Source organism: Pituophis catenifer, unplaced genomic scaffold, assembly GCF_029215685.1.
Source record: "Pituophis catenifer annectens isolate HBS135680 unplaced genomic scaffold, rPitCat1.0.hap2 SCAF_1, whole genome shotgun sequence".
Taxonomy (NCBI): Eukaryota; Metazoa; Chordata; class Lepidosauria; order Squamata; family Colubridae; genus Pituophis; species Pituophis catenifer.
The window spans coordinates 20529217-20547648 of record NW_027256881.1 but is presented as its reverse complement, the minus strand read 5'-3'; the positions used below and the strand labels follow the sequence as shown (position 1 = coordinate 20547648).

The window sequence follows — 18432 nt, the reverse complement described above, 5'->3', positions numbered from 1 at the left end:
TCCAACCTCCTGCCCAAAGAAGGAAGAGGAATAATTTCCCAATTTTGCCCTAGAATGCAGACTTACAACTTGTTCCCAAGCTCACCTACCCTACTTTCCCACTCCTAATGCCTTAACCACTTCTCCAAACTTATCTTTCAGGCTAAGCTGGGTAAAGTAAAGGTAAAGGTTTCCCTCACAATTATGTGCTAGTCGTTCCCGACTCTAGGGGGCGGTGCTCATCTCCGTTTCAAAGCCGAAGAGCCAGCGCTGTCTGAAGATGTCTCTGTGGTCATGTGGCTGGCATGATTAAATGCTAAAGGCGCATGGAATGCTGTTACCTTCCCACCAAAGGTGGTCCCTATTTTTCTACTTGCATTTTTTATGTGCTTTTGAAATGCTAGGTTACCAGAAGCTGGGACAAGTAACAGGAGCTCACCCCGTTATGCAGCACTAGGGATTTGAACCGCTGAACTGCCAACCTTTTGATCGACAAGCTCAGCATTTTAGCCACTGAGGGGCCGCGTCCCTATGAAGCTGGGTATTATACCAGGGCTTATACTAGCCTCAGAAGCCTTTAGTACAGCCTGCAGCTGTACATCCTACAGTATTATCAAAATGTAATTTTTAATGCGGCAGGAATACTGTCAGATAAATGGGCAGAAGGGATCTTTCTAACATGATTTCATTTGAATTTAGCTTACATAAACATCAAAGAAGTGGCTCTTGCCTGTACCTAGCTTTAGGAAGAGCTGTGTGATTTCAACAGAGTTGCGGCTCTGCCATTGAAGATGTTCCTTTTGCTCTCTGCTGCAGATCTAGAAAAAGGAGAGGTCAGGAGTCCCTGTTCTTGAGAAGCTGGGAGGACAAAACTCCTTTTGCCCTTCGGCAGCTTTAGTTGGCTAAAGATTGATGGGCTTAGGGGAATACTGATGTTTTTTAGTACCTGGTGATGTCATCAGGCTTGGGGTTCCCAGGGAACTGATGACATTTTAAGGTGGCTCCCTTATTGAGGTTGATGCGGTTGATATACTTATTCTGTTTGTGATTTGCATTCTTTATTTTTCATAATATTTAATTTTCAGTAATACATATCGTATTTTTCAGAGTATAAGACGCTCCTTTTTCCTCCCTAAAACGGGGTAACCTCACCCACCCACTGGCCCCCACCCTTTGGCCTCTGCCTCCCAGCAATTTACCTCCTTGCAGCAAGCAGCAAGAAGAAACAGCCCATTTCAGCTTCAGCACAGCCTAATTAGCACAAGTTGATTGTCGGCTGGATCGGCCTCCCGACTCTCAGCTGTTTTCAGGCTGCAGATATTGCCATTGCCTATTGCCTCTGCTGCTTGCTGCAAGGAGGTAAATTGCTGGGAGCAGATTTTTTTTTTCTTGTGCTAATCAAGCTATGCTGAAAACGAAAATGAAAGTAAAGCAGGCTGTTTGCTGCAACGAGGCAAAATTGCAGGGAGGCAGAGGCAGATTTCTTTTTCTTGTTTTCCTCACCAAAAAAGGTAGGTGCACCTTATAGTCCAGAGCATCTTATACTCCGAAAAATACGGTATTTATATTTTAATATTGCTTGTCTTTACAATGGCTGCTTTTACAGGTAGTCTTCGATTTACAACCATTCATTTAGTGATCATTTGAAGTTGTAAGAGCACTGAAAAAAGTGACTGATGAGCATTTTTCACACTTACAACTGTTGCAGCATCCCCACAGTCACAGGATTGAAATTCAGACACTTGGCAGCTGGCATGTATTTATGACTGTTGCAGTGTCCCAGGGTCATGTAATCATTTTTTGAGACTTTCTGGCAAGCAAAGTCAATGAGGAAGCCGGATTCATTTAAGTGTTACTAACTTAACGACTGCGGTGATTCACTTAACAACTGTGGCAAAAAAGATCATAAAATGGGGCAAAACTCACTTAACAACTGTCTTGCTTAGCAATAGAACTTTTGGGCTCAATTGTGGTCCTAAATCGAGGACTACCTGCATATTATTGTTTTGTTTGATTTTTGTACACTGCCTAGAGTCATTTCTGGTGAGATATATAAATCTGATAAAGTATAAGTGTGTTGTATGTGTGTGTACATGTTTGTGTACATTTGACTTCTCCATCAATTTGCTCAGGGCAACACATAGTGTAGTAGCTGTCCATCCACACTGCTTGTGAGAAAAATCAATGGAAGTGGGCAGGTAATAGAAATCAGTTGGAATGGAAAACATTCTCATTGCCTAGTTTAATCTCAACCTTTCTGTCACAAGTAAATGCCTTATTCTCCATTATGTAAATAGTATATGAACGGGATATCAGGGGTTAACTTATTTTTCACTTCTTAATGTATTCATACTTCACCACTCCCTTTCCTAGCTCCACCCATTGTATATATAAGGAGCTGGATACATCCCTTCTTCGCATCTATCTGTGAATATTCAGTGAATATAGAATGCCTTATGTAAATAAAGAGAGATATATTTAAACTCTTAATTCTCTAATTACTTATTGAGTCTGATCCTGAAAAATATCGTAACAATCTGGTAGCAGAGGATGGTTGAATTGACTCAATAAGAATTTAAATATGCCTAAAAGAGATAGGCCCAACACCAGGGCATACAGCAAAAAAATGGAAACGGACCAAGAGATAATCGATGAGTCCACGAATGCAATTTCAAGAGAATCTGAAGAATACACCACAGAGGACGAAGAAATAATAAATGAAGATAATGACCAGAAGGAAAACGAAATAGAAAACAACGAACTCAGGTCAGAGATACTAAAACTTTTAAAAAGCCAAAAGAGCGATGAAAGTCTCATTGCGAACCTCCAAGATATACTAAAAAACAACGGAGCAGCGAGAGAAAAGCACATCGCTACTGAAAAGCCAAAAGACTCAAAAATAGTAAGTGAAATGCTTACAGACAAAGGCGCAGTTAAGAAGAAAGGCAGCGATCCCGCGCTAAATTTCGAATGGCAGCCATCTTGGTTTCAACAGACACCCAAGGTGAGCGAAGCAGAGCCAATCAGAAAGCAAGATTCAAAATTTTTGGCGCGAAAGGCCTTACTAGATAAAGTAAATAAAAAAGAAAAAAATATATACCTCAGAAGAGTCAGAATCAGAAAGCGAAGAGGATTCATCATATACACAAATAAAGTCAGCAATGAAAACGCTTTTTGCTGCCTTTGGACCGAAACTGAAGATTACTAAAAAATCAACCAAAAAACAAGCAAGCAAGCCAGAGCCTCAAAATCCAACAGCTCCTGTCCAGACAACAAGAGCACCAACACCTGAACCCAGAGAGCCCTGCAGATACCATCCCACGCCGCAGACTGATCCAAGGACCAGCGCCTTCAGCAGAAGGAAACGAGCACCTGTTATCACCAGGACTCCCAAGATCGAGCCGGAGACTGATTCATCGGAGGAGGAGCGGAGCGGGCGAGCTGCAGCAGCGAGAACCTCTCACGACGACTCCAGGAACGAAATGAGCAACGCGCATGCGCAAAACTACGAGGACGACCCAAGAAGACATGAGATGCGGAGAGAATCATGTAGACTCGTTGCGAGCATTCCCACGCCGTTTTGCAGTTTCCAGCATTTACGAGACCACGGACTACCCCCGGTTGTAAGTAATGGACCCAACAATGTTGGGAATTTACCCAGTGACTTCCCAAAGCTGAGGATAGATGGCATTAATTTGCAAGAATGGTATCAGCAGCTCCAGGTTGTCTTTATGAAAGAAAACTTATTATTTTTTATCACTAATCCCCCAAAAAGACCTTGGACTCTAAAGTTAGATTGCCTACACCATAGAGCATTTTTCTTGTTAATTTCCAGTGTGTCTCCTGCCATGTATCACAGCATTAAGCAGAATCTGACTGTCTCAGAAATTATTCAATGTATGTTCAATTTATTTCACAGTGATAGTGTAGCTACTACCACAAGAATGTCTAAAGATTTCTTCTCTTCTAGGATAAAGCCAGGGGTTACTATAAGTGAACATTTAATATCTTTAAACAAAATTAGAGCAGAACTGCATTTAAGGGGGGAGGTGATTTCAGATCAAACGATGAAAAGTGTTATCATCAACTCACTTGATCCATCATGGGATAATTATATGTCACATTTAGACACTATCAATCTAGGATACTTATCCATAGAAAGTCTATCCAATAAATTAATAGCTGAAGACAATTCAAGGAGGAGTCGCTCTGACAATCATATAGAACACAAACAATACAGAAAGGTAGCATTTCAAGAAAGATATCATGAAACATTTAGATGCCACAATTGTGGGTCCAAAGAACATAGTAGGAGGGATTGCCCTAAAATCACAAGAGAAAGACATAGATCAGAATACAGAAGTAAGTACAACAACAGACAGTCCTCCATTGATAGACATAGGTATAGAAGTCCACCTAATTATAAAGAACATAGAGGGGGCAGAGATATTTCAAAGGATAGGAAATCTGGTTCACTGAATGGACTAAACAAACAAGACAACACTAACATACAGCAAACAAAGAACAATAATTGGCTTATTGATTCTGGAGCAACTAATCACACTACAAATAATAGAAATATATTGTCTTCTTTTGTAGAGGATAAATTTGTAATCAAAGTAGCTAATCAAGAAAAAGTCCAAGTAATAGGTAGAGGGAATGTAACCTTACCTGGTCTAGGAAAAATAGAGGGGGTATTACTAATACCTGAAATACCTCATAACATACTTAGTGCCATAAAACTAAGCAGAGATTCTGACACAAACATTGTGTTCTCAAAGGGAAAAGCAACATTAGAGAAAAATGGAATAGATATAGGTACAGTAATAATCAAAGGAGGCTTACCTTATTTAATGACTAGGGAGAAATGGCTACACAACATTGATTCAAATATGGAAGATGACATTGAGACAGAAAATGGAAACAATAGTAACAGTGACAATGATGAATGTGAAGCAACTCACAATCACAAAGATACACACAATGAAAAAAGACCTAAAATAGGTAAACCAATTCACGATGAGTGTGCTCATATTTTACATAGGAAGTTAGGACATGCCAGTTTTCCTGTAGTACAAAAAATGACAGAACACGCAGAAGGTGTTAAAATAAAAAATTGTGAAAACTATTTGGAATGCTCAGTGTGTAAGTCTACAAAGCTAAAAACTAGTCCCAGACCTAGAAGATCAACAAGATCAACCAACAAATTTTTTGATTTGGTTCACATGGACCTAGTTGGTCCGCTTACACCATCAATTACTTACAAAAAACGTTACTTTCTAACCATTGTAGATGATTATAGTCGTTATGGATTTGTTTACACATTAAAACATAAAGATGAAACCTTTCAGAAATTCAAAGAGTTCTACAAACGTATAGAAACACAGCACAATATTAAAATAAAGCAAATCATGACAGATAGGGGATGTGAATTCATGTCTAAGGAATTCTCCCAATGGTTAAAGGACAAAGGAATGTTACATTACACATCTAGCCCATTTTCCGCATTCCAGAACGGAGTGGTAGAGAGAAAGAATTCAACATTACAAACCATGATTAGATGCACATTAGAAGATGCTGGCTTAGGCAAACAATTCTGGTCAGAAGCCCTACAATATTCTAATTACACACAAAATAGAACTTGGTCCAGCATTGTAAATAAGACACCATATGAAGTAATGTATAATAGGAAACCAAAATTAGCACACATGCACATATTTGGAGTCACTGCAGACGTACACATACCTAAACAATTAAGACGCAAAGGAGAGAACGTATCCAGAAGACTTAGATTTATGGGATACGAGACAGGCACAAAAGGATACAGATTCATCGATAATAATAATAAATTTATAGTTTCCAGAACGGCTGTGTTCCATGAACAGGCCAACTGGTCTAAAATACATCTTAATGAAATATTTCCAAACACCAAACCAGATACCAAACTTCAAAGAAAAAGAAATATAGAAGAACACGATAACAACATGCATAGGAATAAAACCAAAACATGGACAAACAGTCAACACAAAATAAAGACAGACTCTTTAACAAAAAAAGAAGCAAGGTATTTACATGACAATGATAGTAAGCCTAAAAGAACAATCAGAAGTAGTAGAAATCAAGTGCCAAACAAATACAAAGATTATATAATGTATATGGATGGAGAATCAACAACACCTAATACATATGAGGAAGTGTTAAAACTTCCTCCTAAAGAAAAAGAAAAATGGGAATCAGCAATGACTAAAGAGATGAATAGTTTACGAGGGCTAAATGTATTTACACCTGCAATTGCACCAAAGGACAAAACCATCATTGGCACTAGGTGGATATATAAAATTAAAAATTTAGAGGGAGGCAATACACTATACAAAGCTAGATTAGTTGCACAAGGTTATGCACAGAAATATCCCGAGGATTATACAGACACATACTCTCCCACAGTTAGAACAGAGAGTGTCAAAACAGCTCTAGTTATAGCATCAGCACTCAATCTCAACGTGTTCCAATATGACATACAGACTGCGTATTTACACGCAAAATTAGATAAAGAAATATATGTAAGAGCACCTCACAGTCAATACACAAACAAAAATGAGACTTGGTTATTAAACAAAAGTTTATATGGGTTGAAACAATCTGGTAAACAATGGTATGATTGTTTAGTGAAAGTACTTAAAACTATGGATTTCAGTGCCACTACTGCTGACAATTGTTTCTTTGTAAAAAAGGATGGTGATTCCATAGAATTTGTATTAATCTATGTGGATGATATTTTGTATATAGGTAAACATAAAGAAAGGAGAGAAACTTTTGTAACAAAACTAAATGAACATTTCTCACTAAAATCTTTGGGTAAAGTAAATAAATATCTTGGCGTTCAAATCAGCAAAACCAGAAGGGGATTCAAACTCTCTCAAAGAGATAAAATCATAGAGCTCTTAAATAAATGTAATTTAAGTAATGCTAAGCCCTGTGATACTCCCATGCAAACTGATTTTCTAAGAAATGCAGACGAATCATCCCCTGAATTCAAAGATAACACGTTTTATAGATCAATCATAGGTTCCCTTCTTTACATTTCTAATTGGACTAGACCTGATATTGCCTTGCCTCTCAACTTATTGTCCAGGCATGTCAGCAAACCAACACTATACTATTGGGAAGCTGTCAAAAGGATATTAAGATATTTGAAAAGTAGTTTAGACTTTTGTTTGTTATTGGAACCTGATAATATCAAGGAACCCATCCTCACATGTTACGCCGATGCGGATTGGGCTGGCGATACTTCATGTAGAAAAAGCACATCTGGTTATATATTTCTCCTTAACGGTTGTCCAGTTTACTGGTACACTGGCAAACAAGATTTAGTAGCTACTTCAACAACAGAAGCAGAATATGTTTGTCTATCTAAAGCAGCAAATAACCTTGTATGGTTTAATGACTTACTTTCAGATATTTGGAGAAAACCCACCTTACCATTCATCATGCATGAAGATAATAAAGCTGCTATCGAAATATCTAGATCTGATGCTATTGGACAAAGGTCCAGACATATAGATATAAAATTTAAACATGTGAGACAGTTATCTCAGGATGGATTTATCAAAGCAGTTCATTGTGAAACATCAGAGCAAATAGCTGACATATTAACAAAGCCTTTGCCATCCAAGCAACATAAATATTTGACTTCTAAATTACATGTTTTATATTGTTCTGAATCTGAATGTAATTGGTGTGATATATCGAATCGGCATTTAGAGGGGGATTTGTCACAAGTAAATGCCTTATTCTCCATTATGTAAATAGTATATGAACGGGATATCAGGGGTTAACTTATTTTTCACTTCTTAATGTATTCATACTTCACCACTCCCTTTCCTAGCTCCACCCATTGTATATATAAGGAGCTGGATACATCCCTTCTTCGCATCTATCTGTGAATATTCAGTGAATATAGAATGCCTTATGTAAATAAAGAGAGATATATTTAAACTCTTAATTCTCTAATTACTTATTGAGTCTGATCCTGAAAAATATCGTAACACTTTCTTTATGAATATTCTTTACATTGCAGAACTGTTCTAAGTGTAACATTTTTCCAAAGAAATTTCACTAGTAAATAAATAAATGGTGTTCATAACAAGAAAAATGTTACATACAAAATTGCAATCTGTAATTTGTCCATTCTTACCTGCAGGATTAGATTCTGTGCAAGGGGTCCCACATACATACTTGGGATTGGGTTTTTGTTCACTAGAGAAGCTTCCAGAATCTGGCCCAGGATCTGTAATAAATATAAAACTAATACATGTATATACTTTTCTTTCTTTTTTTTCTTGTACTCCAAAGAAATTAGGATGAAGAAGGGAATGGGCAATGTTATATAATGGTTAACCCAGTGTTTCTGAACCTTAGCAAATTTAAGCTGCATGGATTTCAACTTCCAGAATTTCCAACCAGAATTCTGGGAGTTGAAGTCCACACAGCCTAAAGTTGCCAAATTTGAGCAATAGTGGGTTAAATTGATAGATATGGATCAAGAAGACCATTTTGAAGTCTCCACTCAACCAAAAAGCTCATGCAGAGATGCTTGGCCAATTTTTCTCTCCAAGCCAACATACATTCCAAGACTGCTGGAGGAAATAACCCAGGGGTGAAATCCAGCAGGTTCTGGAGAACTGGTAGCGGAAATTTTGAGCAGTTTGGAGAACTGGCAAATACCACTTAGGGCTGGCCGGCCCCAGAGTGGGGTGGGAATGGAGATTTTGTAGTATCTTTCTACTGCCACGCCCACCAAGCCACACCACTCCCACCAAGCCACGCCTACAGAACCGATAGTAAAAAAATTTGGATTTCACCACTGAAACAACCACTTCTGCCCCTCTCCCACTCCATAAACTTTTGAGTTCTTGAAGGAAAGGCAGGATTTTTATAAAAAATAAATAATAACGTTATTTTTTAAAAAATAAGTTTTAAAAAACCAAGTCTTGAGTGACATGAATATCATTTAGTCTGAATGGTGCAACAATTACAACTATGCTCCAGTCCTTATGAATTCTACAGAGCACGGACCTATGGTGGGACCATGGTAGCTTAAAATTTGTGATACTGGATATGTCTGCATTAAAAATAGTATATAGCTGAGACAAGCCCAGCATCATGGAAATGGAACATTAATTATTGATGAAGGAAAAGGCTCACATTTTCTCAAATCTAACAGTGGAAGACACTTGATTTTTCTACCCTTGAGGTAAGAAGGTCCCTCAGAAGCCTGGCAGATCCAGGTCCATTCCCGTGATGACTTCCAGCTTTTTCTCTACGAAATCCTTTCTAAGTTACCTTCCCACCATATTTGTGAATCTTTAGAAAAGAATGGGGCAGTGCTGCCTTTTTGTTCCAGAGTGATATTTCATATATTTGACCATTTTTGTAGTTGTATAAGTAGTCCTAAATAGTTCGTTTAAACTTACAACGGCACTGAAAGTGACTTTTGACTGTTTTTCACAGTTACAACCTTTGCAGCATCCAGATGATCATGTGATCAAAATTCAGATGCTTGGCAAGTGGTTCATATTTATGACAGTTGCTGTGTTCCAAGGTCATGTGATCCCCCTTTGCAACCTTCTGACAAGCAAAGTCCATGGGGAAGCAGGATTCACTTAACAACAGGTTATTAACTTATCAACTGCAGTGATTCACTTAACAATTGTGGCAGGAAAGGACGTAAAATGGGGCAAAATTAACCTAACAATTATGTCACTTAACTACACAAATCTTGGGCTCAATCTTGAGCAACAAAGATGATTAGGGGGCTGGAGGCTAAAACATATGAGGAACGGTTGCAGGAACTGGGTATGTCTAGTTTGATGAAGAGAAGGACTAGGGGAGACATGATAGCAGTGTTCCAATATCTCAGGGGCTGCCACAAAGAAGAGGGAGTCAAACTATTCTTCAAAGCACCTGAGGGTAGAACAAGAAGCAATGGGTGGAAACTAATCAAGGAGAGAAACAATTTAGAACTAAGGAGAAATTTCCTGACAGTTAGAACAATCAATAAGTGGAACAACTTGCCTCCAGAAGTTGTGAATGCCCCAACACTGGAAATTTTTAAGTAGTTGTTGGATAACCATTTGTCTGAAGTGTTGTAGGGTTTCCTGACTGGGCAGGGGGTTGGACTAGAAGACCTCCAAGGTCCCTTCCAACTCTTTTATTCTATTCTAATTGTGGCCGTATATCGAGGACTACCTGTGCTATATGGATAAGGGTTGCAGCTTGCTTACAGAATTTGAATCTCTGATAAAAGTGGTGCATGAGTGGGAATATAGTTAAATAAACAGTTTACAATTAGCATCTTAGCTTGCTGACTCCTTGAAGGAATGGCTGCCATCTGTATAGCAGGAGTGGGAATCTCAAATCTCCTTACCTCAGAGATGTTCCAAAGGTGCTTTTTTCTGGAGGCAACTGGACTTTCTTGTTTTTTCTTTTGAAGACGTTTCACTTCTCATCCAAGAAGCTTCTTCAGCTCTGACAGGATAGTGGGGAATGGAAGGATTTATATTCCTTGCAGACAGCTGGTCATTTGCATCCTCTTAGAGCACGGGTGTCAAACTCGATCGTGTCACGTTGCCGTCACGTGATGTATTGTGACTTTTTTCCCTTCACGGAGCTGGGGTGGGCATTGCCTGCACATGATGCATCCGGCCTGTGAGCTGCCAGTTTGACACCCTTGTTTTAGAGGGTCATTGAAGCACTTGGAGGTTTATCTGTGTCCTCAGGGTCACCTGACTAATGCTCTTGGTTCCTATAGTCTGCAATTTTTTTTCCCTCTGGAAATCCATTCCTACTCCCACACCATTCAAAGACTGTTTGTCCCAAATTGTATAGCTAAAAGTTGCAGACTACAGGAACCAGGAGCACTACTCAGGTGACCCTGAGGACACAGATAAACCTCCAAGAGCTTCAACGACCCTCTAAAACAGGGTGTCAAACTCACGTTGTTACAGCAGCGTCACTTGACATATCGGGACTTTTTCCCCTTCACTAAACAGGGTGTGGGTATGGCCAATGCGTGACGCATCCGGCCCGTGGGCCAAGAGTTTGACAGCCCTGTTCTAAAAGGATACAAATGACCAGTTGTCTGCAAGGAATATAAATCCTTCTATTCCCCACTATCCTGTCAGAGCTGAAGAAGCTTCTTGGATGAGAAGCGAAATGTCTTCAAAGAAGAAACAAGAAAGTCCAGTTGCCTCCAGAAAAAAAAGCACCTTTGGGATAACCACGATCCGGTGTCAGACCTGGAAGCCATATTTTGAATTGGGCCTTCAGGCCTGCCACATTTACTGCTGTGGGAAACTGGGAGGGGGGATTGTATGGAGCCAGGGTGATATATAGTCATAATAACATTCCTTTCTCAGAAAGTCAAGGCCGTCTTGCCCTGCACCTAGGAGGCTGGACTTGGGAGGCATCTCCAGGTGGGACGGTGTTTTGATTGTATCATGTGATGGACTTGTGGGTATTGGGCTGGGACTTGAACTTTTCTTTGGGTAGGGAAAACCTGGAAACTTTCAGATTCGGGTTTTCCCAGATGTGCCAATATGACATCTCTAATAAAATAGAACTTTGAGGAAACTCAAGCCTCGGAGTTTTCTTTCATTGGGGGTGTTACTTGGAATCCTGACACATGGATGACTGAGAATCTCTACAGACTTTTACCTTAGAGATATAAAAAGCTTCAGTGCTGCTGCTGTCATACTGCAATGAGAGCAAAATGATGTCATCATAGATCTGAGTCTGGAATTCCGTCCTAGGAAGCAGGATGCTCAGCATGGGGCTTAAGGCCTTCAGAACTGCTAGCCTGACCTGCCAGGATGGATAGAAGAGGAAGCAGGGGTGAAATCCAGCAGGTTCTGACAGGTTCTAGAGAACTAGTAGTGGAAAGTTTGAGCAGTTTGGAGAACCGGCAGATACCACCTCTGGCTGGCCCCAGAGTGGAGTGGGAATGGAGATTTTGCAATATCCTTCCCCAAGGAGTGGGGAGGAAATGGAGATTTTGCAGTATCCTTCCCCTGCCACGCCCACCAAGCCACACCACTCCCACCAAGCCATGCCCACAGAACCGGTAGTAAAAAGATTTGGATGTCCCTCTGACGTGAATGCCATTTTGCCTTCTTGCCTTCCTTGCCTTCCTACACAGAATTGAAGGCAGTTCTGAGCCAGGTTCATGAGCTCCTCTGAGTTGGCAACTCACCTTGGAGTGACTTCCAGGTAACCAGGTGCGAGTGATACAGGCATAAAGTGGAAGAAGGTAGATGGAGAATTGCTGGACACTGATACGTGGGTAGGAACTCCTTTCCCAGGTCCGAAGATAGATTTGAATTGCTTTGCATATCTGTTTAAGGGCTTGTATGTAGGGGAAATAGAGAAAGGTGAGAATGTTGGTGGAAGACAGCAATTCTGCAATTCTGCTACTCAGTGGGACCTATGGGGAAGCTCGGCCAACCTTTCTTTCAAAGTCTTCAGAACTACAGCTGGTCCAGTTTTGAAAAGCAGCAAAGACACTTCCGCTTGAAGGATCCAATCTGGGTCCACTTCTGCTTAGTCATAACTGGTTTGTTTGAATTTGGCTTAGCGTGTTGTATGAACAAATTGTCATTTGTCAACTACTCAATTCATATTTTCCTCTGTTTTTCATTTCTTAGGGGCTTCATTCACACAACATATTTAAACATCATCTTCTTTTAATAACCCAAAAATCTCTTGCGGGGTGGAGTCTGGGCAACTGTTTACTGGCCAGATGCCCTTCCTGTCGCCAATGCAGAATTTTGTTCAGCAGATATATTCTCATTGTGCCCAGAGAGAGAAATATATGCCTCTACCTAGGATCAAACTCACAGCCTCCTGATTGTGAGGTGAGAGAGAGCTCCACCTCTAGGCCACCGTACCATTCACACAACACACTTAAACAGATCAATTAAAATTCAAAGTGTTTGACTCATGGGGGTCTGGGTCTGTGATTCCCCAGAGCTGCCAGTCAAAGAGTTTGAAGGTTTGTGATGGGGAAACATGAATCAGCTCTAGAAGCTTCACCTGTGCAGAGGGCCCAGCGTCTCCTGGTATCCTCAATTCTACGTGTGACTGTCTGCATGGTGGTTAGGGTGATGCCAAAGAAGGGGACACAGTGGTACACTAAGGGGAGGAAAAGAAAGGGAGGGAGGGAGGGAGGGAAGGAGGGAGAGAAAGAGCTTGTCAAAAGAGAAGTGTTGCTGCGATCATTATGGAAATTTGCAACTCTGAAATGGGAATTAATCAAGAAACAAAGATTGTTGAGCAACTCTTTGGGAAAAGTCATGAGCTACTTTTGACTTCTACATTACAGACTATTCCCATATGTTGGGCAAGAGCATAAATGCAATCTTTTAAAGTCTAAATTACAGGTAGCTCTCGATTTACAACAGTTCATTCAATGACCGTTCAAAATTACAACAGCACTGAAAAAAGTGACTTATGACCGTTTTCACACTTACGACCATGACAGCATCCCCTTGGTCATGTGATCAAAATTCAGAAGGTTGATAGCTGACTCATATTTATGACGGCCACAGTGTCCTGGGGTCATGTGGTCACCTTTCCCAACTTTCTGACAAGCAAGGTCAATGGGGAAGCCAGATTCACTTAACAACCATGTTACTAATTTAACAACTGCAGTGATTCACTTAACAACTATGGCAAGGAAGTTCATTAAATGGGGCAAAATTCACTTAACCAATGTCTCACTTGGCAACAGAAATTTTGGGCTCAATTTATGGTGGTAAGTCGAGGACTACCTATATGTCCCTCTAAGACAAGAACTGGACATCCTGATGAGTCCTGTTATGTTTGGACTGGGGGCAGAAGCAGTCATTTTCCACTCTCACCCAATCCGAGCCATAACCTACCATTCATGGTTGTGATCTTGCCCAAAGTGAGGAGAGTGAATTCATCAGGCTGGGCAAAAGGCTTGAGGTGCCGCTGAAGCTCATTCATGATGACACTGAAATGTCGGCGAGCAAAACTAGCCAGTGCATTGCTGACAGCCACTTGGAGCTCCCAAGGCACCTCCTGTCGAAAAAAAGAATGAGATCAAAGACTATATTACGTATTTGGATAATACAGCTGATTCAAATACAGCTTACATTGTCCCTTCTTACCAACAGAGATGCTCTCAGCTGCTTCAAGGCTGTGAGAACAAAGCTGCAGGCAGGCTCCACCTCCAGGCCACGCTCCAGCATAGCCCGAAGGCTGCGGTAGATGGCCACCTTCTCCCAGACAGAGCCCTGCAAGGTGGGAGAGAGATCGTTTCTGCAGAGGTATGGAATGAAGCCGTTTCATTGATAGAACAAAAAGTCAGAACATAGCAAATTGCAGGTTCAGAAGCTGGTATCTCTGGCAGAATGGAGAGATCCTTTTCTACAGCACTACAGTGCTGTTTCTGAATAGTCTAGACCAGGGTTGTCAAACTCAATTTCATTGAGGGCCGCATCAGGGTTGTGCTTCACATCGGTGGGCATGGGCAGCTCAATATCATTAATTGAGGCCCGTTTTTGGCTGCGATGGCCTCCTGAAGCCCTCTGCCAGCGAAAATGGAGCCAGGGCTCCATTTTTGCTGGCAGAGGGCTCCAGGAGGGCTCCAGGCTGAAAAAGGAGCCTGGGCAGGCAGTACGCAGCCTCCCCGAGCTCCGTTTTCACTGGCAGAGGGTTGCAGGAGGCCATCACGTCTGAAAACGGGGTCTGGGAGGGCCACACATGGTCCTCCCAAGATTTGTTTTCACTGGCAGAGGTACGGTGGGTAGGCCGTTTGCTGTTTCCAGGCAGGGCTGTGGGTCCTGGACTGTGGTCTAGACTGCAGAAAGTTATAGGCCAGCGTTGCCAAACCTTTTCAGCACTAAGTGCCGAAATGGGAGCGCGCACATGGGGGAGACCACCAGAAACCAAAAGAGCAGCTCCCCAGTGCACATGCACGGGAGCACCAGAAACTGGAAGAGCAGCTCCCCGGTGCACATGCACCGGAGCCGGAATAGCATGCACGCTGGGAAGCCAACTTTTCAGTTTCTAGCATGCACATGCGTGCCGGTCACCTGGTCTTCCGGTTTTTGGCAAGCATACGTGTGCGAAGACCAGATGGCCAGCGTGCCAGAACCTGGAAAAGCAATGGGCGACGGCTAGCATTCCCGGAGAGATGGCTCTGCGTGCCATTTCTGGCATGCGTGCCATAGGTTCTCCATCACGGTTATACGCCTTGGTGGAGCCCTGGCTTCACTGAACATAATCCAGAATTGCAAAGAACAATTTTCCATACCTCATCCTGTTGGAGGATCGTCATGAGTGCTGGCATCACAACAGCTGGCTGGTTACGAGCTGCATGTATAATATGAAATACTAGATCCTTCGGGTTTGTTTCTTCTGGGAATTGTAACAGTTGACGGATGGAGCAGAGATGTCCTGGGCAAAAGTCCCAAAATTATGTAGGTAAAAAAATAACGTGCCCTTGGTTTCATGGGGGAAAAGACTTCTTTGTGTTTTTAAATGTGTTTTAATTAAAAAGTAAACTTTTAATTAAAAATTGAATTGAAAATTGAAAATTGAAAAGTAAAAGGAAGAGTCAGTTAGGAGTAGTAGTTAAGGCACTAGGTTAGAAAGTGGGAGACTATGAATTCTAGTCCTGCCTTAAGCACAAAGTCAACCGGATGACTTTGGGCCGGTCATTAAGTAGCAAGTAATAGCAAACCACTTCTGAAATCTTGCCAAGAAAACTGCAGGGAATCTAGGCAGTCACTAGAAATCAACACTGACTCACGCACGCACGCACGCACATATAGGCACATACACACAGGAGATTGGTATGCCAAAAAAAAAAAATCTTTATATTCCAAAATGCTTCGAGACCACAATTTGGTTCACAAATGTTAGGAAATTAAAATGGCAGACAGCTACAGCATAAGAAGAATGCCCATTTGTGTACAAAAAGGGCAAAAGCAAGTAGGGGCACAAAAGATTCTTTACATTTGATGTCCTGCTACAAAGTCTATTACACATTATATTTGGTATTTATTGCATTTATTTACATTGCCCTGAACATATAAAAATCTTACCTCCACTTGACGGTGTTCCCTCATCAGCCATATGCTCATACTGCTTCTCTTTCGTGTTTACTGTCCAATGGTGAAAAAAGCAGTGATTGTGGTTTGCGTTTACCCTCCCCAACTCACCTCCCATTCTTATGGTGGCGATGCAATTATCTTTCTCTTGCAGAATATGGCAAGTCTTTATGGCATCCCTGCCATTGTCTTAGCTCATGTGTGAGCAAACAACCTAATGGCTTCTTGGTTGGGTATAGAATTGCGTATGCTGCTGCATTTTGACAACTTGGAATTAGGCTTTACTATGGTGTATAAAGCAAGCCAAGCAGTAGCCTGAATAGGTTGTCATATCTCAAAGAACGAAGTTTCAGAAATGGCAAATGACAGGGCAGTAAAATAGTATAGATAGACCTCCCTCCCACCCGGCAAGGTTCTTGCAGGGATCCCCCCACCCAGCTCACTTTGTTCTGGGTTGAATGTTCAGATCTTGCCTTGATCATTCCCAAAGACAGAGAAGTCCTAAAGAGTGGCTGATGACTGAGATGGGCCAGGTTGAACAGTGTGTCCCAGGGATAAGTTCCAGTTAATGGAACAGCAACCTTCACAGAGCTCTGTGACATCACTGGAAACCTGGGGAGCCCTTGGCTCATTCATATGAACCGAGTCAAGGAAGAGAGTTCAGCAAAGAAATATTGGAGTAGGATTCACATCTTAATACAGAGGATTCTTAAAATGAATATAAGATAAAACCAGTGACTTTTTTTTTGGATTTAATGGATAAAGAACTTGAAAAAAAAATTAAAAAAAATATAATTTTGATGTTAATACAATGCTGAAGCAAGAATACTTTATGCACAAAAATAAGGTACTTTGATTCCCATATTGGCAAATGGCTACAAAAGTTGATGGCTTTAGCTGAGGTAGCTAAATTGGCTTCTTTAATTAGAGATAAGAATACAATTAACTTTGTTTCTACTTGGAAACCACTTTTGGACTTTGTGCTCGAGGTGGGAAAAAAAATGAAACTTTGATTTTGGACTTTGTTGATTAGATAGGTGTCAAGGTTCCAAGTAACGAACCCAACCAATTCAGCAACTCTTGAGACTTTTAGCTTTCTCAAAGAACTGCTTTGAGTACATCATTTCAGCACGGTTGAAGAACAAACCAGCTCTGGCTATTTCCCTTGCTTTCAGTATAATTAAAAAATTAAACAGCTCCCTCCCTCCTTTTCACATTGTCCAATTACATGTTCTGACGGCTCCTTGGTAACCTCTTCCAGTCTCTGGCCAGCACCTGGTAGAATGACCTCGGTTCCCACGAGATAGTAAGTTGTTGTCTGGTCTGACATTCCAAAGCTCCTCCTCCCCCAAAGTATGTCAAGCTGAGAAATGGAGAAAATGGCTGCAACAGGCCCAATCCGTTTCAAAGCTGACAATAGGTTTGTTGTCATGGAATGGTTAGTGTACACTATTATGTAAAAGTAAAAAGTTGAGGTTGTACGTTATTACCTTATTCTACTGTGCCAAATAGAGTCATAAATCAATGTTTTTCTTTTGCTTTTCCTACACTTTTTTCTTTTCCTTTCCCTCATTTTCCCCTTATTTTCATTTTTCTTTGTATTTCTGTATTTTGTATTTTGATAAACTAATTACAAATTTGAATGTAAAAAAAAGGGAAGGTAGTCCAAACACTAAGGGGATTAGCAACAAATCAGGAAAGCAACTTGGAAAAACTTTCCTTCCTACAAGAATCCTAGGAAGCTGCTAGCAGGAATTTTATAGCCCCAATCCCTGCATGAGTCATTAGGAGATTCACAGGTGGCTGCACCACCTGAAATTGAGCCCACAGCTTCCCAGCTATTCTGCACCCTTTGCTTCAATTCAAGGCAATTTTGGTTTTGCATAGAAAAAGGATGGAGACAAAGATGCAATGTACCAGTAGCATCCTTGTTCTCTAGCTTACTGGAAGAAAAAAGTTGTGTGGGACAACTTGTGTTTGTGTGTTTTAAGTACTTGTTTTTCTAAGAAATAAACCTCTTTACAAATAGTAATAATGAAATATCATTGTTTTAATTGTTGCTTGTCCTTTGTTATAAACAGAGTACAGGTACAATATGTGTGTGTGTGTGTGTGTGTGTGTGTGTGTGTGTGTGTGTGTGTGTATGTATTTTTCCTCAGCTGGGTATTTTCCTACGTGAACCAAGATTTTCAAAATGCTGCCATAGCTCAGTGAAATCACAATTCACTAGTTCTAGGCTTTTCCAGACAGCAAGCAAACAGTTTGCTGCCCTTTGGGAGACTAATATAGATCTATTTCGGACTAATTAGTCCTCATC

The 18432-nt window shown here is 40.9% G+C and overlaps 1 protein-coding gene across 1 annotated transcript in view; it reads right to left on the bottom strand.

The window, feature by feature from the left end:
• MROH2A (maestro heat like repeat family member 2A) overlaps nucleotides 1-16140 on the bottom strand; it is a 62734-nt gene extending 46594 nt beyond the window's left edge. Inside the window, exons 1-9 of the mRNA XM_070946571.1 lie at nucleotides 16110-16140; nucleotides 15317-15459; nucleotides 14169-14294; nucleotides 13917-14079; nucleotides 13069-13167; nucleotides 12230-12381; nucleotides 11695-11841; nucleotides 8174-8266; nucleotides 716-797 (exon numbers count right to left, since the gene is read on the bottom strand). Coding sequence (XP_070802672.1) covers nucleotides 716-797; nucleotides 8174-8266; nucleotides 11695-11841; nucleotides 12230-12381; nucleotides 13069-13167; nucleotides 13917-14079; nucleotides 14169-14294; nucleotides 15317-15459; nucleotides 16110-16140 — 1036 coding nt within the window. The remainder of the gene's footprint in view (nucleotides 1-715; nucleotides 798-8173; nucleotides 8267-11694; nucleotides 11842-12229; nucleotides 12382-13068; nucleotides 13168-13916; nucleotides 14080-14168; nucleotides 14295-15316; nucleotides 15460-16109) is intronic.
• Nucleotides 16141-18432: the final 2292 nt, after the last annotated feature.